This window comes from Bradysia coprophila, unplaced genomic scaffold, assembly GCF_014529535.1.
Source record: "Bradysia coprophila strain Holo2 unplaced genomic scaffold, BU_Bcop_v1 contig_151, whole genome shotgun sequence".
In the NCBI taxonomy this organism is placed as follows: Eukaryota; Metazoa; Arthropoda; class Insecta; order Diptera; family Sciaridae; genus Bradysia; species Bradysia coprophila.
The window spans coordinates 9,204,194-9,229,751 of NW_023503423.1; the positions used below are offsets into that span (position 1 = coordinate 9,204,194).

Sequence of the window (25,558 nt, forward strand, 5' to 3'; positions counted from 1 at the left end):
TGTAGAGGACAAGACGTGTAAAAAAGTTGTGTTTTGTTTTTGATCGGTTGAAGTTTTATATTTTTTCGATATTTTCAATCGTCCGGCTAATTAATTTATTGACGTAGTGTAATCTAACACCAAAGACAAGTTAGTTCAATGGCGAGATTTTGATGTGAACGTTAAATTGAATCGTTTTTTGAATGAATTTGTATTTCTAGAGTATGGAAATGATGTACATGAAATTGAGAATTAGACGAACGGAGTTGATAATTATGTAATTGACAAGCAAATAGGGTAGGTGATGTTAGTCGAATAAGTTTAGATTAACGATTGTAACTGTGATTTTTATGTTGATTCCAGCTACCACCATTGATAATGTTCACGAAAGGTGAACGAAATATTTGGTGAATCATTAATAAAGTTGAGCAATTCCGATAAAATTAAATTCTATTAAGGCGGTATGTTCGATCTTCGGGAATTAATCCTTTTACGAAATTTAACGCGAAGGCGAATGGCTCGATCCCACAGACGTAATGTAAGATGTTTTATCCGATTTTTTAGTGTGTCGATAGAGATTTCATGCGTATCAAGCAATCAAAAAGATTTTTTTTACTTTGGTCACCAAAGTTTGGTGTTTCTTCACACCTGCCTAGAATTTGAATTTCAAGTGAACGATTTAATGAAAAAGTGAACCGAAAAGTAACTTTCAACGCTTTTTTATATGAAAACGACGCTGCGTTAGAAAGTATTACGCACTTTACATTTTCATTGATTTACATTTACGGTTGATTTGTTAAATCATCAAGACAAATCGCCACACTGTGAAGAAACTCCAAGAAACATAAATAATTGAAAATTTGTCTTTATGGCGTTTCTTCACTCTTTGGCGACTTTTCTTGGCATTTCTTCACACTCTGGCGATTTTTCTTGGTGATATAAATAACAAATCAACCAATAATGATAAATGGTCAAGAATACAGTCAAAGGCAGTCAATTTTCAGCATAAATTTGCTTCAGTTGTTTTTCAGCTGATCCACACATACAATCAAAACGGTTTATACTTGTTTATACGGTTGAAGCTGCTACACGCACGCGCATGATAGTGGTAAAACCGTATAAAGACGTATAAACGGTGCTGATTGTTTGTATGGATCAGCTGAAAAACAGCTGAAGTTAATTTATGCCTTCGACTGTAATCACCAAAGTGTGAAAAAACGCCAAAATGTGATGAATCGCAAAAAAAAAATCTTGGCGATTTGACTTTGCGGTAGAGATGAGCGGGCATACCGCGCGTCACCCAGAAAAAAAAAACATAAAAACCAAGTGGTTAAAAATTCCGATTATTTAGTCTGTCTATTTCCGGTGATATTATCTCTTAATCTTTACCTTCGATTTTAATATTGTTAAGCTCATTGCAGCGCGTCTGGGCCTGTGCATTCTAAGCCAATAAATCCACATCGAGTTGGAGCAATGCAGAAATATTTGTTTTACCAACTGGTTACAATGACGAACTATCTAATTTCCCATAAAATTCAATTTTTACCGAATTCCCACAGCTCCCCCAGCTTGACTTTGTGTTGTTGACAGCGCAGAGTGTATGGTTGGTAAATGTTTTGTTAAAACTTCAGTTTGCTTAGTAACTTCTCTCACTCTTGAACTTACTACTTACCTGTTTCAAATGAGTCAGCAATCTACGTAAATGTTCTCCAATCTCCATTCCACTGTGTAAAAGATTTTCTACATTTAACTCTTGATTATAGTCAATGTAATAATTGCTCTTGCATCAATGTTATTGCCGTGTTGACACGTTTTCGGTTAAGCGAGAACGTACAGCATTTCGCGTTAGCTTGTTGAGAGAGTTTTGAGCTTTTCTTTAAATTCCATTAGAAAAGTAGAATATTTCACTTTTGAATTCAATAGAAGCTTAAAGCTATCAAAAGCTTTCTGAAGCTCAGACACAAATGCAACAAATTTTCGTCAAGAGGACCGAGGTCGTTGCTTATGCAACAGGATACTAATTTAATCCTTAGTATGAGGTGTCGAAAATCTTGCCAAAGCAAATCAAAAGACAATTGCATCACATTTACTGTAAATATAATTTATTTTTGACCATCAATGTAATGCCATATCTTTCTTTAAAACATTTATATTTCTCTATTACATAATATTCCAATAACTTTTTGTTTCTTTTCTTTATTTGTAATGTAAATATAACTTTCCATCCGTCGCTCAATTTCTGTTTCTCCAAAATTGGCTTCACCATTTTTCCCCTCTCGCAAGTAGTGTTACAATAAAGCACTATTTCATAATTATAAATCTTGTAAAAGATATTTTTCATCTCTTTTATTAAATATAAAAAAATTCTCTCTTCATTAAGTATATTTTAACATTTAATTAAATATTCGTATAGTCAGAGCGCTTTTACAACAATTATCGAATTGACTATGTGAAATGCTGTCATTATCTCAAAAATGCTTTTGCTCGGACGTCTCCACGGAAGTGACTCATTACCGGATGATATTTGCAGTAACATTTCCGCTAGATTTCAAGTGTATATTACATCCCTACTTCCAAATTTTTATTTTGACGAGTGGCATAAACATTTTAATGCACGTAAGTGCTGTGCTTTACGTAATTAAGCAATGTAATTGTCAGTTGTGTATCAATAGAAGAATCGTATGGTGGTGTGTATTATCGCACAATATGTCAGATTGCCAATCCGAGGCGAGGTCGATTGGATCTGACATAGTTCGATAATATACCTCCATACGATTCGTGTTTCAGTTCCATACAACGTTTTATGCATTGTAGAATAAATATCGGAGTTAATAGTAGTGTGTAACACGTGGCTTTTATCGCACTAGTGCGATAATACCCTTTTCAAATCCTTTATCGCACTAGTGCGTTCATACGGCATTGCGCACAGGCGGCGTAAGTTACACATATCATTACTGACTCGCATAAAATGCATATTTCATAGCAACAAAGCGCCATTTATATTGCTGTTGGCAAGGCTGTAAACTTTGGGGAGGTCACGTAGACCGCCATTTTATTAGATACGCGGGAGCACACAACGTCCTCCAAGTGTGGTGTGTCACCCGCGTATCTGTATCTGCGTCAGGTCATCACCTTCTAAATGCTCAAAACAAACGAGCCATTGAAAACGTGTTTTGGTCCTAGTTTTCATTGACAGATGCAGCAGTCGCAATTTTGAATAGAGAAAGTTCTAACTTCATTTGACAGTTTCGAAAATTTCGTCATGAAAAATAGGACCAAAACACGTTTTCAATGCCTCGTTTGTTATGAGCATAAAGTTTACAGCCTTGGCTGTTGGGGCATTATTTATTTTTCCTTCATTCACTTTCTATGTAACACATACTCGTACATCTTCGAATAGTCCGTTGCCAACCGCAACGTTAAAAATATCGAAAGTCCTATTTATGTTATATATACGTCTCACTCGTCAAAATAAAAACGTTCAAACGAAACAAGGACGTAATCTATAAAATATGTGCCTCGTTCGTACAAGTTTGTGCAATGAGTCCAGTGTCTTCTGTTTCAACTTGCTGTGCACTTGTACCCTTTCGAGTTGAATTAGATAAAAGTCGCTTTTTCCTTGGAAAAAAGCAATTTAATTCCTGTGTTCGTTCATCCTGTATGTCACTTAAACCTTCTATGAGTTTTTTGCCCAAATAATCTGTGTCCTTCTGTTTTGCAAACTCGTAAAGTCGATCTATTTTCATTTTACGGATTTAAATGCACAATGAATCCTTTACTACTAGAGCATTATATACAACTTCGATAACAATAAAACGCTCTGACTTTTCATTTTGTAACAATTTTTGTCAGATTTTATAAAAAATTAGGCTTTGTCTTTGTCTCGAAAACACACTCGAAATATTCCTCGAAACTCGATTCCAGATAGCAATTAGCACATGTAATCTCCCTGTGATGACGATAATAAATATTTTTAAATTCTATCAACGGACAATGACCGTTTATCGAGAATGTAAGAAACAATTAAAATTTATTGACTGAATCCATTTGCTTTTTCACTCTAAAACATATTCATCACACACAGGTTCTGAAATTGGAAAAAAGAAAAGAAATAAAAACTTTTCAATTTATTCAATGCAACGGCATCATGGTTATAATACAGAATCGTTTCAACTGGAACTTTATTGGTTTTGCGAATGTGACATAATTTCCTTCTTTCGTTTGATTGATACATTACGAGATACGTTCATTTTAAGAGTCAATTTGCCAAAACTTCGAACTTCGATTTTTGGAGGGTATGCAGTGCCAGTGTGGCACTGTATCAAGTGTTTACTAGCATATTATGACTAATTTTGTACGTTGGCAACTTACCGGAAGGATTTGAAAATTTTTCACAAATTCACCAATACGAAAAATGTAACATATTTCCAAATCCTTCCGGAAGTGGCTAACGTACAAAATATGATCACTTTATACTTGAAAAAAAACACTTGATACAGTGCGGCACTGGCCATACTGGACACCCGAAGTACAGATGAATTTTTATACGACAAAATTGAATTAGTTGACTTTTTTCAAATTTTGTAGGCCCTAAGGCAATTTTAACAAATTGACTCTTAAGCAATGAAATCACGGTTAGTGGAATTCTTGAGCTTTCCAGATCTCCAGAGTTTAGCCCGAAACTTCAACTTCAGGTTGAAATAGCTCCTTTCAATTGTTTGAGTTGAGCATACTGGAGCTATGCTGTATTACATTGTTTTTGTTAATTTATGAATGAAATAGAGAGAAAGAAATAAAAGGTTTTTCGGACAGTCATTTCTCGGGCTTGAGGCCTCGGGCGAATTTTTTCCCTTAAATTATGGGATAATTTCGACATTGTTCGCTTTTGGAAGAAAGCAACACCGTTTTTAGTACCAGATGGGTTTCCTACATCATATGTTAATTAGGGTGTAGCGGTTTTTACAAAATGTCTTATTTCTTTTAAGGCTCAGCCGGAAATCCACTCAGCTGGTCCAGCTGATCATTTTATGGAAGAAAAAAAATTTTTAAACTTTAATTTTGTGCTGCCGCCAGATCGATTTTTGAAAATTTCGTCGTTTTCGGTCCACGTCACATATATCGATTTTTTACGGTGGGCTCAGAGTACATAAAAAGTTGGGTCTATATGGTAATCTAATCTCCAGGCTTCACAGATTATTTGATAAAAAAGATCAAGTATAAAAAATATTTTTTGAGTTCGTGACTGATTGTCAAAGTTCCCCGATGGTGATTTTGAGACCTTAATCTCGCTACAAAATTTGATCAAAATGTGCAAAAATGTAAATTAAACTTTAAATATGCTAAATGGACCGCTGTGAGTCAAACAAAACATCTGATTTGATTTGGGATATCTGAATTTGATATTTATCTGACAAAAAGTTGTGATTTTGGTACATGGGATATTGGTGACGAAAGTCGGATTACCTCCAATCAATAATTTTTTAGCTTACAATGTATTCCCAGGTTCTGACAATACGAAACCTTTAATTTTAAACGTTGTCTAAGCTAATTTACATCATTAAATACATTAAAATTTGAAAATGTAGCGAGACCTACTCACTAGCACTAGAACTTGTCAACAGTACTTAAATTAGCTTGACTCACAGCGGTCCATTTAGCATATTTAAAGTTTAATTTACATTTTTGCACATTTTGATCAAATTTTGTAGCGAGATAAAGGTCTCAAAATCACCATCGGGGAACTTTGACAATCAGTCACGAACTCAAAAAATATTTTTTATACTTGATCTTTTTTATCAAATAATCTGTGAAGCCTGGAGATTAGATTACCATATAGACCCAACTTTTTATGTACTCTGAGCCCACCGTAAAAAATCGATATATGTGACGTGGACCGAAAACGACGAAATTTTCAAAAATCGATCTGGCGGCAGCACAAAATTAAAGTTTAAAAATTTTTTTTCTTCCATAAAATGATCAGCTGGACCAGCTGAGTGGATTTCCGGCTGAGCCTTAAAAGAAATAAGACATTTTGTAAAAACCGCTACACCCTAAGTTAATAGTTCCGGCAGTGGAGACATCGAGGGAAAGTAATATATTTAGTTAGTGTTCGCATCACCGGCCTGACACTATTCACGCTATTACTCATTTTTTAAATGCTGCTATTCCAGCCCGAGCTGTTCCAGCGTGTCCAGCCCGTGGTTCACATGTAACGAAGAAGCAATTACCAGACCGACAATTTTAAATTTTTAACCTTGAACAAGGTCAGCTGTGGGTAAGCTAAAAAGCCATTCCCTATCATCACATTCAGCTGTTTTTCCATTATTTTAACAATAGGCTACCTCGCCTAATGGAATGCACTAGGCCTGTTCATTTTAGAGAAATAGTCTCAAATTCATCTGGAATGGTGTTTATCTGGTCCGGAAGGCTAAAATATTGGACCCGTATTTTTTGGAATTTAAAAAAATAGTTTAGATCTGGGGAGCGAAGCATTTGTTCAAATGTATGAAAGCGTTGGTTAGAAGAGAGGAGAATGATGGTGTATATCTTTTTTTACTCTTCTAACCAACGCATTCGTACATTTGAACAAATGCTTAGCTCCCCAGATCTAAACTATTTTTTAAAATTCTAAAAAAAATACGGGTCCAATATTTTAGCCTTCCGGACCAGGTAAACACCATGCCAGATGAATTTGAGACTATTTCTCTAAAATGAACAGGCCTAGGAATGCACTCACTAGCTAGCCGTGGGGTAAACAACCATTTGACTACGTGAGTGCGAAGAAACAGCATGACATATATTTTGATATATCTTTGCTGCTTCGCACTCACTCAGTCAAATGGTTGTTTATCCCACGGCTAGTGAGTGCGTTCCATTCGGCGAAGTAGCCTATAGCGAAACAGTGACAATAAATGAAAAGAGATGAATGTGTAAAATTGAGATTTGGTGATTATAGTTAACACCGCACAAAATTTGGCTACAATTCACGTCTTGTTAGGTAATCCGTTGCCTTCTCAAGGACTCTAACAGTTATTTTCCTAACGAATGATAAAAGGCTTTTTTTTTAGCAAATGAGAGGTTTCCAGCATGAGTCGAAGGCAAGAACTGGAATAGAATAGAGCAAAAAAACCTTTTAGCATAAGTTAGTTTTTCCTAAACGACGCTGAAAACACGCTACGAAGTCGCGATATTTCAACAATAGTTTGGAAAATAACATATTCTACCACATTCTATCGGTATTAAAAGATAAAGATTAGTTGTCAATACAATATTTCCCAACACCAAGACAATTCTATTCTAAGTCTATATTTCGTGCGCTTCAAATGCCCGGAAATCTGTAGCATAACACGTAATTTCCTTGACTTTTGTAACACGCTACTGAAGTTTTGCTATGTCCAATAACGTCCGCATTTCTGTTTCTCTTTAATTCTGCGTAAACTTAATAAAATTAGGGTACTACTACCGTCTCAAATTAAACTCGTAACCATGACCAATCGATAGTCTGCAAACTGAATTGGAACCACTCCAACGTAGATCTTCCGTTAACTACATTTAAGTTGCGTTTGTGGCCACTTTTCATTTCCGTTATGTAACAAAATGCGACCGTTTTTGGACTTTCTATGTACTACAATGTTTTATGGGCTTGTGCAACAAAATCTGAAAGCATACAATGAGAAAACGTTGCGATCCGGAAGCATAATTTCATGGACAGGTGAGTAAAACGTTTTTTTTTTTAGTAAGCCCGACAATGAAAGCGTGCCAAGCTATATGAGAAGTTAAATATGTAAAACTGACTCAGGCGGTAATGTTGACGTGATTTTGACGGTTCCATTTCCATTTGATTCCTTTGCGATTTTACGTTCCGGAAAGCAGAAGGTACACCAATTTCGATGTCGTCTCGATGTTGGTTGAGTGCTGCTTCAGAGAAAAAGATTTTTTTTTTTAATTTATCTCGGTAAATGATTCATTCGTTTGAAACGTGAGGACATGCATAGTTTTGTTTTCTAATACACAACCTATTTGGAGTCTCGTCCACCGCAGGTGGTTCAGAGACTGGTGCTGTGGCATAATTGGCAGAAAACATTGAGTGTCGACGTGGATTCCAGTCTCCATAACCTCTTGTTGATAAATAGACACTAATACTTTTCAGCAAGACAGCACGAACCTAGAACGGAAATCGAGATCGGTAGTTCGAGAGCAAAAGACGTATTGTGGCGCAGTAAGCTTTACCTCGCCATTTAAAAAGCAGTAGAGCATTGCTATAAAGAATCCTTGAAAAGAGGTAAAAAAATGCGTAACGTACGACCACAAGGCGAATTGGAAAGCGCTCTTTTCTAGTGGTGCCTCGCTCATCAGCAATAAATTTGTGATTCCTAATAGTGGTAGCAATACGACGGCGGCTCGAACTGCTTTCCTTACCTAATGGTAATTAAAACGGGACACCATGAACAATGATGACTATTATTACTCACAAAATGTTGTCACATGTACCTGTTCCACTTCCGAAGTGTGACTTTGTCGTAATTTTACAACCAGCACACGAATAATATTCAGAAGAAAGAAAAAATTCAATAAAATCACAGCTAAACGCGGTCCCTCTAAGATCCAATACAGTGGCGTTAAATTGTATCCCCACCAGCATCTGTAAATTGAAAAACAAATGGTCAACGGAAACTGAATCTGCCAACCAAAGCGTTGTGCAGTTTACTTTTCACCCTTTTTGTAATAAGACGTGAGTCCGGCCCAAATTGCTGTCATAATCAACGGACCGCCCCAGCCGAGTATTGCATACAAATGCAACCGGAAGCGATCTTGGAACACAGTTACCGTTACGACGTTGTGTAAGTATAAACCCTCGATAAACATCCACATAAACATAGCAGTTCTAGCGTACTCGAGTAAAACATAAGAAGCTTCGCATAAAAATGGCTGAAATGAGATAGACGAATATTGATTGTCAAATTGTACTATAAACGAAATAGTTGTAAAAAGAGCTTGCTACATTCATTATAAACAGCTAATTAAAGCACCCTAATTGACGTTTACTTTGCTATAACCAATTGCACTTCAGATTCTAAAGGGCTTTGCTCTCAATAAAATAAAATGAATCAAATCGGTATTATCCTACACATACATCCTTCTTTGGGATGTAAAACCCAGCTATTTTATGCTAGAATAATGAATGATGTTAAAGTATGAAGTACGCACTTAATAGATGGGTGCAGAAAATGTATACGAACAGTTCAGAAGAATCGAAAGCGAAACATAATATTTTATGAAAAGTTAAATTTTTACGTCATTAATTTCCTATCTTTATAATTTCGTTGCTCTGCACCCTAACAACACCAGTATAATTGCACTATTTGGAATTTTAAAGTGGAGACGGTACGTTCGATTAAGGGGAGTGGATGTAGCGGAAAGTCTGGTTTATTAAAAGGTGAATGTCTAAAGAGGGTTTTTCATATCCACGTTTTATTGATGGATTTAAAATATAGACTTAATCCCTCATCGCACCACGATTTGATATCCACGCCATAATATTATGTTCACTGAAAATGAAACTCTGTAGGTCCTACGAAAATATGTGTAGGTCCTACCAAACTGCTGGGTTGATTTGGAATTAACAATGCCATTCTGTTGATTTTACAAAGTTTTTGGTAGTTCCTACTAAAAATTAATTCAACAGGTGAAATCGGTAATTTCCCTATGTATTCGTAATGAATACTAACATTCGAGCTAGTTAGTTTTACAATTTATTGGAAATGAGTACTGATCCTTGTATTTATGATTATTACACATTATTTGCAATCATTACAAGAACCTTGTAATCATTACGAGATCTTTGTAGTCATAACAAAATCTTCACAACAGTCACAAATTTGCTTCCATGCGAAAGCTGAGTAAAAAAAAAAAACAACTTCGTCCTGTAACCTCCACAGGCACAGACCACTGTTTCGATACTGGGAAACTAAGTGCAATGCAAATGCTAACGGAGTACAAAAATTGTCAACATTCACCACGTCTCACCAGGCAGTGGTAAATGTGCATTCAATTTTAAGCGGCATACACAGTCAGGGCAACGTAAAGATTTAGAGAATTATTAAAAATATGTTGTCACACATTAATTTGTAACATAATACAAATCTGGTTTCAGCACAAACGACCATTTGCAGGTGATGAGAACGCTTATTGAGAAGTGTCGTCATAGTCTTGCTATTCATAGACTTCGAAAAAGCTTTCGATTCAGTGGAAACATGGTCGATATTGGACGCATTAGACGAATGTAGAGTAGACTCAAGGTACTCCAACACAATTCGACATGTGTACAAAAATGCTACTTCATGTATAAAACTTCATAAGAGCACGGAGAAATTCAGAATTGGCCGAGGTGTAAGGCAGGGTGACACTATTTCACCGAAATTATTCACGGCGATTCTGCAGAGTATTTTTAGGAAGTTAAACTGGAGTAAAATGGGAATAAAGATAAATGGAGAGTACCTGAGCAATCTCCGCTTCGCTGATGACATTGTACCGATAGCAGCGAATCTAGGTCAGGCTCAGCTTATGCTACAACAGTTAAGTGAAGAGGCAAGCAAAGTTGGCCTCAAGATGAACTTATCGAAAACAAAAGTAATGACCAACATCGGGGACGATAGAGAAATCAAAATTGGTGACACTGTCATTGAACGAGTCGACAGCTATGTATATCTAGGACATAAACTGAAGTTAGGTCTGGACAACCAAACTGCAGAAATAAGACGTAGGATTGGTCTTGCATGGGCAGCGTTCGGAAAACTCAGACTAATTTTCAAAAGCAAAATGAATAATAGTCTGAAACGCAAAGTTTTCGACACTTCTGTCCTTCCAGTGCTCACTTATGGAGCGGAAACGTTAACTTTAACGAAAGCATCCGAAGATAAATTGAGAGTGACACAAAGAGCCATGGAACGGAGTATGCTTGGAATAACACTCAGAGACAGAATGACGAATCAATGGATTCGACAACAAACCAGGGTCGTTGATGTCATGGAAAGAATAACATCTCTGAAATGGAGCTGGGCAGGACATATTGCAAGAAGGACAGACGAACGTTGGACCAAAAAGATCATGAACTGGCGACCATATAAAAGACGAGCTATAGCTAGACCACCAGAGAGATGGACAAACGGAATTAAGAATATTGCAGGTACAAACTGGCAGCAAATGGCAATGGATTGTACGAAATGGAAAGAAGTTGGAGAGGCCTACATCCAGCAGTGGATAGAAACAGGCTGAAAAAGAAGAAGAAGAAGAAGAATAATACAAAAAATGACCACTTGGTAACTATAACTGCCGTTTTGGTACTTTCTACCAATATTTTTTTGATTTCTGGTTTACCAATTACAAACCCAAGTCAACAGGGCAGATTTCGTAACTCAAAATTTTTAGTGTAATAATGAGTGAGTTGAGGATTTTTCGAAAACCGCCCGACATTTCAGATAATACTGAGTTATGACCGCGCTCGACTTATTCCGAGCTTTAGTTGAAACACGCAATCTATACACTGACAAAAGAGTTTTTACATGTTACTGTGCGACAAAGTGTGCGATTTCGATCACTGTATGTGACACTGAAATTGGACGTTCCGTCCGTGGCCATGTGTAATAGTATAGCACTGCTACTAGCTCGAACACTCATTCTATCAACGTAAAAATAGCCTCCAAATTCAAAGATGTATGCGTGTACGATTGCATGTGTTGTGCATTTTTATTCACACCAGTAAATCATGACTCCTGTCTTTACGAAAGAAATGCAACGCCTAGATAGCATTAGCCCCCAAATGTTTCTTATGTTCATGCTAGTAGTAGAGCTACGCTTCTTTGTACTCTATCCTACACTCCCATCTATTCCTTACACAGCAAAAAAAGAATCACGAAAATCGTTTGATTTTTCCCTGAAGTTCTTCACGCTGTTATTTCGGATATTTGAAACACTATGATACGTCCAATTTATGTACGACACGATTAAATGTTATAGCTGTCATGTAGGAGCGAATGGTCACTTTTAATATATTCCCGCTTTATAAAAGGATGTACGCTGTACGTGCCGTTTGTAAATTGCAATGTAATGTACCCACGAAACTCTCAGTTTAACATAGCCTGAGAGTTATTCTTCCAGTATTTCTAAGTTACATCATTTCCATCATTAAGTAAACTCTCCACTCCATATAGTTCGTATGTAGACGTTACGTATAAATTCCAAGTTCTACGTTAACTATTAGCTAAAAGTGAAAATCTCAATCTCCCTATTATTATTGTAGCTCCTACATCATGGGCGCGCGTTAGCATAGCGCCCGTGACGCAAGTCCTATTACTAGAAAAAATTAAAAAAAAAAATTTTTGTCGTAGACTGCAGAACCATTATACAGCAAATATTGAAGTTCTACAATTCAAATACAAATGACTCTAAATTACCATTTAAAAAAACTAGGCGTCTGTACGAGTTCAACGAGCTATCACACGTTCTTGCAGCTTAAAATCTGGCCACGCAAAAAATTTTCCAAGAAGCCCCATTTCCATACATTTTGGTCAATTTCAGTACTTTAAACGAAATGAAAAAATCCTACGTTACTTTGTTAGCCCGTCCGTCCGTCCGTCCTTGTTTCCTATCTTCTAAAGTCTTCTTTAGATTTTGTTGAAATTTTAAGAGTAGATTCTAGTCGTCATTCTAAGACATTCCAGGAAAAAAAATTTGGGGGGAACCGGCCTCGTTTCGGAGTTAGGGCTCCTCGAAGTTTCCATATAGGCCCCATATAAGAACACCTTTAAGTGTGTGTGTGTGGATGGGTATGGTAGAACAAATTTGTTTGCTTTTGGTAAGCTCTGCTCGCCTATTTTTTTTCCCTAAATTTGTCTTTTTTTTTAATTTTTCAAATTTTTTTAAATTTTTCAAAAATTTTAAATTTTTTAAATTTTTTAAAAATTTTAAATTTTTTTAATTTTTTAAAAATTTTAAATTTTTTTAATTTTTCAAAAATTTTAAATTTTTCAAAAATTTTTAAATTTAAAATTTTTTTTAAATTTTTTAAATTTTTAAAATTTTTTCACAATTTTTTAAATTTTTTATAATCTTTTACATTTTTTAAATTTTTAAAATTTTTTCACAATTTTTTAAATTTTTCAAAATTTTTTAAATTTTTTAAATTTTTCAAAATTTTTTAAATTTTTCAAAATTTTCAAAATTTTTCAAATTTTTTTAAATTTGTTAAAGTTTTCAAAGATTTTTTAAATATTTCAAATTTGTTAAAGTTTTCAAAGATTTTATATTTTTTAAATTTTTTAAATTTTTAAAGTACTTTTAATAAATTTCTTAAAATAGGCACGAATACGTCCTAATACGTACGAATCATATGCCACTTTGTGACGCAAAATTGTTTTGGTAAAATTTTGTTTGTAGAATTTCTTTGGTCAATAAGTACATGTGGTCTAATCGCTCTCTATTCAATACGTTTCCACAATTGATCCGTTTAATTGTTCACTCGGCGTAGCTTAAAAGGTTGAAAAATTTATGATCGAAAAGTGAGGCAACTGTTAATATTAACTGCAAATATTTCGATTACGTGCAGGTGACGTAATTCATAAAAAAATATTTCTGTGGGTGGAAAGTATTACATAATAAAATAAAAATTCGTTTCATCTGCCCTTCTTCAGCGGAGCAAACATATTTTTATTTCCTTTATAAAAACAGGATAGCAACATTCACTCTATCTTTATTCGACAGGCCCTGATTAGAGGTGTGCGCCGATCTTAAAATAGTCGGCGGCGGTGCGCCGACTGGTAAGGGATCGGCGGCGGCGCGCCGGAAGAAATTTATAGTCGGCGGCGGTGCGCCGATCGGCGCGCCGATAAATTTACAAAAAATCTAAACTTTCGAAAATAATGCAAAAACATTTGAAAAAGCGTGCGCAATCATTTTTCCGAACACTGAAATCTTACTATCTTGTAATCTGAAGTATCAACCACTTATACAAGGGGAATCAACTGAGGCGTATCTCACCTTTTATATTGTGTACAATGTACAATCACCTATTATTTTGAAAACATCTAATTTAATGAATCCAAGAATGATTAATGAGTTTGCGTAAATGACATGTAAGCTATAAGTCAAATTATAATTTGGAAATTTTAAGTCACATCTTCATACCAGATGTTCTGCAGGCTTCTTATTTCCAACTTATAATTTATGTCATTTACGCAAACTCACTACTATTATCTTTCGATTTATGCAATAACCGTTCCCGTTGCCTTTAGTCCATCTTCGATGAAGGAGTGAGATCGTAGTAGAAGGTTTTCGCAAATAAGAGATTTCCAATTGCAATCGGTCCTACATTGGAGAAACAACCAGATGTCTTGGCGAACGTAAGGGACAGCATGCGAATGATGTGGCCAACAGAGCAAAGAAACCGGGCAAAACTGCACTGGTACGGCATGTAAGTACAACAAACCATCAATTCGATTTCGACAATGCACAAATCCTTCGAAACGTACGTACGCGAGGTCTCCTCAAGATACATGAAGCTAACCACATAATCCTCAACGAAACCAGCGTGGTAAACTTCAAAAAGGATGCAAAACACGTTTCTCCGGTCGTCTATAATCTAGTCAAAAAGAAAATGATCGGAAAGAGAGTCCGGAACAAGAATAGAGGCCCGTTGTCAACACTGCTCCACACATCAACAGAAAGTGAACCGTCAGATGTATCGGTTGAATAGTTGTGTAAAAACGAATGACATTTCTAATCAATTTCCCGCCAAATGTTCACATGTCATAGTGATAAGTAAATCACCTACAAAACATAGTGCAATTTGAGTGTGAAATCCACATAAAACACTAGCGTAAGCATTAATTAACCTGAAAAATATGTTCAAAATGTAAACTAATAAAATTATAAATAAACCAGCCTGAAGATGATCGGTCCGACCGATCGAATGCACGGCCACATCCAACAATAAATATATTTTTCATATTGGTCGCTGACGTAAGCAATACAAACACCAGTCGCAACAACATCGTCTTCTGGTCCAACAAATTGAATACACCGACCGGCAGTACAGAAACGGTAGGGAAATTTACAATTAATTTCTCGTCCGTACAACAAGAGATTTAGATAAACTTAAATTTATAAGTAATAAGTGCATAGACTACGCCAAAATGATTTTTTTTCCCAAATTTTTTAAATAAAGCAGCTAAAAATTGAAAATAAAGATACCCGTGTCTCGTCTTTTTGACGAAAAAACTTGAAACCGGAAAGATTTTCCACTTTATAAATTCCTAAAACACGTGATTTGCGCCATTTTCCACCCAAATTCCACATAAGGTCTTAAGTTTGCCACTTTACAATTAGAGTAGTTTTGACTGATTCACTGAATTTTGTTCTCCTTCTTCTTCCTCTTATATGCACAGAAAATAGAGTAACGTACCCAAGAGTTCACGTTAAGTGAGGATACAGAAAAGACAAATGCTGTTTCGACCTCGGGTATCGATGGCGGTCTCGGGCCAGCGTGATCTGACCATCCTCAGTAGTATCCATCGATACCCTTCCCAAGACAGCAGCAAACTTTTTCTTTGGACTAGTATTTATATGGCGACCATATAAAAGACGAGCTATAGGTAGACCACCAGAGAGATGGACAAACGGAATTAAGAATATTGCAGGTACAAACTGGCAGCAAATGGCAATGGATAGCAGTGGATAGAAACAGGCTGAAAAAGAAGAAGAAGAAGTATTTAAAAATATGCATAAAACACTTGCCATCTACTGATAGAAATAGGATACGTTATAGAAAGCTACTTCGAAGATAACCCTATCGTAGCATCAGAAACAAATCACCGTCGTACAGTGCAAGTAAGAAGAAAAACCCAAAGTTTCAACAAAAAATTTTAACAAAAAACTCCTTTCTACGCATATAGAAACATAGCAGCATATAGAAACCTGACTTATAAATTAAGAGCGATAAACATTTGCTAAAACCTTGTACATGTACTCAGGCACACACTTTTGTATAGATTTTTCAATTTAAGTTTATATTTATTGTCGCCCATTAAAATTTCTGAAAGCACTAAACGTATAAAATTTCGGCGCGACGAAAATACAATCGGCGGCGGCGGCGGCGTGAGCTATTATTTTTCGGCGGCGGCGCGCCGAAAATTTAGCAAAAAATCGGCGGCGCGCCGGCGTAAAATCGGCGGTGCACACCTCTAGCCCTGATTAACGACCACCCGACCAATATTATATATACATATTGTCTGTCAAACAATAGCAATAACTAATCCGCGTTGCCAAAGGACTGTTTGTTCTTTTTGTAGGCATATACATGAACAAGTAAACAAGCAATTCCACAACCAAGTATAAAGATGATATGAAGTGGATTGCAAAGCATAGAAGATATATTTAACTGACATTTTTACTGTAAATGCAATACCACAGGGTGTGTAGGTAACTGTATTGTATGAGTATTACATATGAATATTACAAAGGTCAGCTATATACAGCTTCGTTGAACGTAGTGCATAAAAAAAGAATCCCACTGTTGATATCGATCGATCGAATCATATTTTTGGTACAATTCGAGATAATGTCATGTCACCCTCTGTGAGACGCTTTTCCTTTTCGGAAAGATTTTATGCAAACTTTCTAAAAAAAACACATAACAGTTTTAGTATACCCGAGGAGATAAGCTTTTTATTATGATTTTTATATAACATGGAGCCGTATCTGCACGAGACATTATCGAATTATTATGCCAAATTTATTGCGTTTAAATTGTATGTTACCATGATGACATAAAGTTGTCATCATTAGTTCACAGGCTAAACTTGCCCTTTTAAGAGGATTTACTTGTTCATATTATACGTACGGTATAAAGACACATTATGTAAAGTATCTAATAGGAGGCTATGTAGAAGCTCGTAGTTGCAGTGTCGTTCTTATCTGAAGTCGTAAATTATGGAAAGGTGGAAGTTCTCAAAATGAATATAAATATCGTTTCAAGTTTACGCTGTCAATGACGAAGAACGCTGTGATTGGACATTTGTTGTTAGTGATTTTTTATAACAAAATGCGAATGCGAAAATATTTCATTCATTAGAAATTGCTGAGCCTGACCAACATAGCCGTAACCACATGGGAGCGAAAGTGAGCTGAGCTCACTCTGGAAACTCTGAGAAAGTTTTATCTCAAAATGCAATCTTTCTAAACTGAAAACTTTCTCATACACGAACGGAATTTCGGAAACCGGCACATTTTCTCGTAAGTTTTGAGGATTTATAGAAGTTTATAGAAGTTTAGTCATTGGATGTTCTCGAGTTTTGATAGCTGAGCTCTTAAGAAGTTGTTATTACTTTCGAAGGGTCACAACTGTACAGGAATTATTCTAGAAGAGACAGTTCAGACGAGCAAAGCTCACACTGGCTAGCACCTTCTTATTGATCGTAATTTTTCTCTTGCAACCATAATTCTTGTGACTAAATTAAAGGGTTCTGAAATCAGTTTAAGACACCCACGAAAGCGTGTGACAAAAAAAATGATAAACACACTCACTGACTGTGTTAAAAATCAACTTGAAGAAACAATTTTGTTTGTTAAAATCTGAAATTGTCAAATAAACTTTCATAAACAACTGGGAAATTTTTATGCCACCGCCTTTGTGATAAACTCAGACCTATTCTTTCAGGACCATGAGTATTTGCGTCCTCCCAAGTAAATATCTCGTAAGTAGCGCAAAGTTTCTCTTAGGTTTTCTTAAGATAAACGCTAATACATCCTCCTAAAATATTGCACCGAGTTTCCTCAGTCACCCGCATACTCTTTGAAATTAAAAGACCACTAAGTTTCTATATACGGAAATGAGGGTCCACTAAATATGTTGTCGAATAAAATGTCAAGCGGGAAGTTGCGGGAAATTGTAATAAGATGTCATAAGAAGACTTTTGAAATGAGAAAATGAAAAAAAAGTGTTTTCCTTGAAAAACATCGAAAAATTTAACAAAAATCAAAAATTTCACATAAAGATGTAATATTGCCACGATAACACTTTTGTACTGACAGTAAGTCTTCATTTTTTAATGCCATTAGATAAGTTATATAGCTGAGAGTGGTGTCATTCGAAAGCCTTGGCCCTACTTTTTGTCAGGTTTACCGGCGTACTTTAGTGCACTTTTTGGAGCTCTTTCAGGATATACAAGCCGCAAAATGTTAAGTTTTGAAATGACTTCAGAAATCGAGCGTGCGTTTTTGTGATTTTTGTAATGCAAACATTACAAAATTACAAAAACGTTACAGAATTCGACTACACCAAAAACGCGGATTCGATTTGCGAAGCCATTAGGAAAGTGACAACTTTTTAATTGGTGAACTTTGAAAGAGCATAAAAAAGTTCACTAAAGTTCATCTAGAAAAAAAATTTGTCCATGGCCTTCGCAATTTTCAGGCAGTGATCCTAAGGCCATGGACCAACTTTTTTTCAAGTTTTTTATGTTGTTTTAGTACAATCGCTAAATCAAACTGGTGTGCACACGTTATTTTGCACCAGCTGGTCACATACAATTCCAAATGGGACCAGCTGGTGCAAAATAACGTATGCACACCAGTTCGTTTTAGCGATTGTACATCTTTTCGAGCTCTTCGAAAGTACACCAAAATCACCGGAGTAACTTACCTTAAGGCAACAGAATTGTAAGATTCGCTTACGGTATACAAGCGCCAAACTACGTTTTTTGAAATTATCAAATAAATTTGAGTTTTTCGTTCACATTCAAAAAAATGCATATTTTACGTTTTGTCTGTCTTTAATTTGGATTTTTTTCTGTTGTATTGGTGTTTTTTCATGTTTACCCGGCGTGGATCGTGTCGTTCATCGAGCAAAAATTTGACATGTTGATGCTCTAAACGTAATGCTTCGAATTTTTGATTTTTTGATAATTTTAAATTATATTAAAGAGTTCATCGTGAGAACTCGCAATATTATCAACGACGTTGATTCAACGTATAATTTCGGTTATATTAAGACATCTTTTTGTAATTTCCCGCAACTCGCGTAACTTGAATACAATTAATTCTTTGAGAAAAAGAAAAACTTTTCACTCACCGTATTATCAATACCAGAAACACTACCATTTCCAGATTCTTGACTACGTAATAAAGCTTGGTCCAGGTACAGCGTCAACCGTATTATAACTTGTATAACCATAGCCACAAATAAGTTTTTATGTATTCTCGTTCTATTGTTTCGTAAACTTCTGTAATATGAAAATAAGTAACTTTTCCAGTCTTTTTTATCAGCAACATTATGCAATCATTTGTAGGATTTTTACGAGTATTGCATACAAATACGGTTAGCATTTATTAAATGCTAAATTGTTTAGAAACCGTTGAAGTTCGTACTGTTATTTACACAACTGAATGAAATTAAATTGACGAATACAATGGCAGCTTATGCCAGCATTGCGTAATGGAAAATAAAGTTTTTTTTTTACCTAAAGTAACAAAATATCATCAACGAAATTAATAACGCCAACAACGATAGACTCAGTCCAAATATTTCCAACGATCGTGTACGCTCAGCTATGCTAAATTTTATCTGAAAATGAGCTTTTCTATGATGAAAATTAAAACGATACAGGGTCGGTGTACCACTCTCCGGACATGTATGACTAGTCAAACACCTATTGTTCTTCCGTTCATAAAAAACATCAATGAAATAACAATATGTGTTTGCATACTCACTCATACATGTTCGGAGACTGGTACACTGACCCTATAAAATTCAATTCAAAACTATACCTTTCCGACGTCATCATTTCCACCGGCATAGATTTTTTTAAGTAATTGATTAACTTCAGGCCGAAAACAAGGAGTAAAATTTGTCCAGCCAACAGGATCTGGTTCTCCGAAACGACTTTCCCACTGTCCCTCCGAACTGCAACGCCGTTCCGCCGATTCTAAAGTTTAGGAATGAAGTCTTCTTAAAATTACTATTGATATTTATTACATGAATGATATCAATTAAAATGACCAATTATGATAGACAAATTTATGTATTCAGTCAGGAGAAGTTGAACCGGACAGTCGTTTAATATACACTACTATTTATTTATGACAACAATTGCACCGAGATTCATACAACGTTTTATGCAACAGAGGCATCTGAAGTTCCCAATTTTCGAACGTTATGATGCTGAAGTGCATAAAAATACAAATAGTTGTTTGCAGAGTTCTTGATCACAGTTTGTGGTATGCATGTAAACATAATTGAAATGAAAAATTGGTGCATTGAAAGCTCGGAACAGATAGGGTTTGACATCACCTGAACGTGAAATGAGAAAACCTGATTCAATTCAGGTCATGCCATGTCCAGGTTCAACATTCAACCTGAATGAAACTGAACCCATCTTAACCCGAGCTCCACCTGTGTCTAAGACCACAAATTTCGGGCTTAAGTTTAGGCTGAAGTTTTACATTGGGTTTCAGGTTTAAGTTGAGGTCAGGTTAAGAGCAATCTACACATGAATAAATTGTTGCCTACTTTTGATGGGCATTTTGGACTGGTATCCATTTCTGAAAATGTGCGAACATCGTTAGGTGTTAAAGTGTGGTAGCTTTCAGTAAAAAATTGAAATATTAATGGAGATGTATATAGGTACGAGAAAACTGAAAATATGTGTCAATTTTCGTAAAATATCGATCTATGCTTTTTTACTGATATCTAACACATTTTATCACCAAACGAGGGTCGTACGAATCCAAAATTATCATCAAAATAGCAATAATTTTGCCCCCAAAGGTAGGCAACAATTTAGCCATGTGCAGATTGCTCTTAAGGTAAACTTTTAATTGGAATAATCAGCCTGAAGAGGATTATTGCTATCTAAGTGTATCATCGATCTCAGTATTCTACTCCTACTTCACGACATCGAGAAGGGAGATCCCACTTTACAGTTCTAGTTATTAGACCCGTACGAAGTACTGGGGTCTTATAGGTTTACGCATACGTTTGTAACACGTCGAATTGGACTCCCTGAGTAAGGGGAAACCTATTATGGTTGTCTAGAGATGCCAAATCCGCGAAAAAAAAATGTCCGTCTGTCCGTCTGTCTGTCTGCACGATAACTTGAGTAAAACGCATCCGATTTTGAAAATTCTTTTTTTTCCCGTTTGGTAATGTCAAAAGACAGGCTAAGTTCGAAGATGAGTGATTTTGGATCGACCCCTCCCGAGCTGTGGCTCAATAAGTGCTTTACGGTTTTTCGAAGATATCTCCGGACATTTAAACGTTAAACTTGTAAGTGATACGTCAAATAAAAGGTATTTACAATACCGATCGACAAAAAAAAAGTTTATGGAAATCGGATGACCGACTCGTGAGTTAGACCCCTTGGTGTGGAACAGGCACAGGGCGGCAAGCAGTTTTTGCTTGTAGGTCGGTCACATTTGAACATATTTCGTTCGTTTTAGCTTTATTAGATAGGTATTGACCGTACCAATCAGGGAAAAAAAAGTTTATGAAATTATGTTCTCCGGAGCGTGAGCTAGGTCTCTTGGAGTGAGCTCTTATCTGGCTACTCGGAAGTACAGTGAACGTGGTGTATTTTGACAATATCTCGAGTAAATTTTGACCGAATTTCATGAATTTTTTTTTGTTTGAAAGGTATTAACGAATGTAAAGCGTCGGTACTATTTCCGGTCTCCTAACAAAATGGCAGCCGGCGGCCATATTGGATTTTAGTAAAATAGAAATATCTTGGGAAAAATGATACTTAGAGAGTTTCTGTTAACATGGAAATAATTTGTTATGTGTGTGGGGTTTCAGGGATTCCATATACGGACATATATATAGACCTATATACAGCTATATTGAGCTATATACAGGCATATAGAGCTATATAATAGCATATATTTATCTGTGAAATGTTTATTTACAGTGAAATATAGGTAAATATAGCGGTATATAGCTGAGAGTGGATAATGTAAGTGATTTTAAAGGGAGAATAGTTTTTCAGCAGAGAAGAAAATGAAGTAAGAGAAATGAAGAGTTTCACATTAAAGGCTTTTGATACGAATAGGTGTTTCGTACGGGTCGGCGTTAGCTATGTTATAAATAGTTTTTCATGCCAGCGATGCGAAAATCCTTATTTTGCCCACTATGAAGCGTTGTGAAAATGGCGTCATCCAACCAAGAGTCATTCTGAGAGGGCGCCTCTCACCTAAAATGGCTGAATACCAAAACACGCCAAAGTGGACAAAAATGCGGATTTTCGCAAAGCACTAGCATGTTGTGTTCACCTCGGGGAGAAATAGAGAAAATTAATATGCTTTGCTTTATTCCGACCAATGTTGAAAGTTTTTTATTTCAACGTAAAAAATGAAACGTTTTACCGTTTACATTAAGAATAGACGAATACAAGGACAAACGACGCCTCATCAGTACACCTATGTCTTGCGAGGACAATATGTATATCAGCACGACAATAGAATAGAGAAATAGAGAATTCCACCTCCGGCGAATTGCACCAAGAACTTTTGCTCTTGATGGAATATCGTATTTTCTCACCTTTGTTAACAAATAAGTATTATATGTCGAGCGTCTAAAGTTCTCTTGCTCTACCGTAAAGTGAACTTTACAGTAGAGTGATATATAAAATAAAATACGCCTAAATGTAGACTTTAATTTCAGCTAAGTATGCTGGTTTCTTGAAGTTTGTTTGCTAAAACTAATGAAGTTAACGACATAGGCTGTAACCTAATACAAATTCTTAGATCGAAAGAATGCTTACCGTTGTAACATAATTTGCTCTTGCATAGCGTTGTACAAAAAAGTGGATTAGAATTAGTATTTGGTCCTCACACCTGTACATACTTGGCACTGCCTGTACATTTGCATTCACATCATTTGGTTCTGTACAATTTTGTTACATATGTTTAAAAATACTCCCTCAATACCCTTGTATACTAAAAAGAAACTTCAATCGAAATTCGAGTAAACAATAGAGGAGCTTTAATCGAGATTGTGTCATTAAGTATTAATGTATAATAACTTATATAACACAGATAATGCGTTCAAAATGAATGAAGGATTATGTAATATGGTGTTATTGTTACGTATAAGATATTCATATAATCATTACCTATTTTATTACTTTCTAGATCGTTGAAATAGAATACATAATACCTTTCAAGATGTACAGTATACTGAAACTATACAATAGGATAGATGCTGTCATGTATTATGAGTGCGATTCAACCATTTCTTCATTATTCTATTGTTAGAAAACCATACGTTTTCTTTTTAACAAACCTATCATCAGCGTCTATATTTCACGTGTTATAACTTCTAACTAAAGGAATGTTTTTTTTGTGAAATTCCTTGAATGAAAACGTTGTCTAAAATCTGAGTATTCCTTTATTAGACACATCGGGTGGGAAACGGTGAAAAATTGTTGAATTGAATTTTCCCTCGGAAAACTCTCACAAAGTTCGAAAATTCTTTTTTTGTCATTATTTAGTGGACCGTTACTGTTGAACCAGACCCCTTTCCTGATCAAAACATAATAAAATGTTTATTGCTCGTAAAAAAGGAGGGTGATTTACAATATCAGTCAAAAAACCCTTAAAGGGCAAATGTGACGCAAGTCCTTTATCTTACTTACAAAATAACTGATATCGCTGAGGGTGACGCATTGTGCGTCGTACGCAAAAGTTTTATCAACAAAAAATTGACTCAAGAAATTTGTGAAAGAAAATTTTGCAACAAGAAATTTGCGTCACAAGTGGCAGATGGTTCGGTTTTCTTTCGTTTAAATTCTTTCAGTACATTTTTTAACCATTTTTCTAACAATACGTTCCTCAACATCTAATAACAACTTCGCGACATTTTTCTCCAAAACCGTCCAATTCTACTCCCAAAACTCTAAGACTTTGCCAAAGAAACCAACCTTCCATCTGCCACAGTTTCCGAGATAAATCTTAATCTTAATCTTAGTGACCAAATTTTTACAGTTTTTGTACATACTGCCCTATTCTACTTCCAAAACTCTAAGACTTTGCCGAAGAAACCAACCTTCCCTCTGCCACAGTTCCCGAGATAAGACTAAAAACTGATAGTGACCAAATTTTTACAGTTTTTGTACATACTGTTCTATTTTACTCCCAACACTCTGAGACTTTGCCGAAGCAACCAACCTTCCATCTACCACAGTTCCAGAGATAAGTCTAAAAACTGATAGTGCCCAAATTTTTACAGTTTTTTGTACATATTGCTCTATTCTACTCCCAAAACTCTAAGACTTTGCCGAAGAAACCAACCTTCCATCTGCCACCGTTTCCGAGATAAGTCTAAAAACTGATAGTGCCCAAATTTTTCCCGCTGCCCAACCATACCACGATTTTAGAAACCAACCTAGTGGAAGTTAATACATAATGATCCACACAATTTCCAACAACAAACACATCCCAAAACAACACACATGACCATCCATTTCATGCACCAAAATATACAACACACACACACATACATACAAATTGGCTTTTATATGGCATTTGTATGGAGACTTTGGGGAGCTCCAGCTCCCAAGATATGAGTTTTTTCCAACTTCTGAAAATTCCATTCTTATTTTTGGCCGTTATTAGCCTATAACCAAAATTTCAGGAAAATCTATAGAAACGTTTAGGAGTTGCTGGATCCACTTTTCCATAGGAACTAACTAAGTAACTAACTAACTAACGTAGGCGATTTTCATTATATGAAAATTCGAGATTTTGCTTATTTTCATACAAAAATCAATATTTTGAAGTTCAATATCTCGGTCAATTTTGAAGCTGGAGTAACGTGTGATAGCTCGTTGAACTCGTATTGATGCCTAGTATTCCAAGTATTCCTAGTGATTCCAAATATCTAAGTTTGGGGGTCGTTGGAGTTAAGGGGGAGAACTCAAAAAGTTGCTGTAAATATGCTCCGCCGTCCTCAAAAAAATTTTGTTAAAGCATTTTTGGTAGTGGACTTGCGTCACGCCCGGTTACTAACGTGCATGCATGATCCTGTGCGAATAGCCAAGGAGAGACCAAAATATTGTAAAGAGACTATGGGTAATCAACTTTTGAGAGTGGGAAAGAAAATCGTAAGCACGGCAGAGTAAAATAAACAAGGCAGGTTCGGTTCATTTTTGAAACGTCAAATAAGGAACCTAATGCACTGTATGAAAATGAACACTCAAATGAACACTGACATAAATTAAAATAATTTTATTCGCAAAATATAAGGTTGATCGATAATGCATGCCCCTAGTCAAATAAAGCGCTACTGCCTGCCAGGCAGTGCCTGGATTACTGTACACTGCCGTGTCGTTTAGTTTAGAGTGAAGAGTAAAGCCTAGTAAAAGTTACCACGCGCTTACGCCGCCTAGGCATCCGTAAAGTTGTAAAGTAGCTAAAAAGAGTGACAGCGAGTGAAAAATTAATTGATTTATCGGAGTCTTGAGATCGTGCGCCTCACTCTGTCATTGTGTTTGGTCAAAATATGTAGAATTAAAATTTAATTATTTTTTAGATG

General features: G+C 35.8%; 1 protein-coding gene and 1 long non-coding RNA gene across 6 annotated transcripts in view; one reads left to right on the plus strand and one right to left on the minus strand.

The window, feature by feature from the left end:
- Positions 1 to 245: 245 nt before the first annotated feature.
- Positions 246 to 23,761, plus strand: LOC119074931. The gene is made up of 4 exons (XR_005087273.1): positions 246 to 256; positions 11,626 to 11,736; positions 17,399 to 17,401; positions 23,750 to 23,761. It is a non-coding gene; the product is annotated as an uncharacterized LOC119074931 (long non-coding RNA).
- LOC119074922 (PDF receptor) overlaps positions 3,279 to 25,558 on the minus strand; it is a 67,496-nt gene continuing 45,216 nt past the window's right edge. The window contains exons 4-12 of one of the 5 annotated variants that reach the window (XM_037181315.1): positions 19,798 to 19,955; positions 19,491 to 19,594; positions 19,103 to 19,253; positions 8,687 to 8,907; positions 8,470 to 8,620; positions 8,209 to 8,397; positions 7,995 to 8,143; positions 7,774 to 7,896; positions 3,279 to 4,066 (exon numbers count right to left, since the gene is read on the minus strand). In XM_037181315.1, coding sequence (XP_037037210.1) covers positions 4,054 to 4,066; positions 7,774 to 7,896; positions 7,995 to 8,143; positions 8,209 to 8,397; positions 8,470 to 8,620; positions 8,687 to 8,907; positions 19,103 to 19,253; positions 19,491 to 19,594; positions 19,798 to 19,955 — 1,259 coding nt within the window. In that variant the 3' untranslated portion in view covers positions 3,279 to 4,053. Of the gene's footprint in view, positions 4,067 to 7,208; positions 7,897 to 7,994; positions 8,144 to 8,208; positions 8,398 to 8,469; positions 8,621 to 8,686; positions 8,908 to 19,102; positions 19,254 to 19,490; positions 19,595 to 19,797; positions 19,956 to 25,558 lie in introns of those variants that run through there. The other 4 variants (XM_037181316.1, XM_037181313.1, XM_037181314.1 and 1 more) reach the window with 4 other exon arrangements.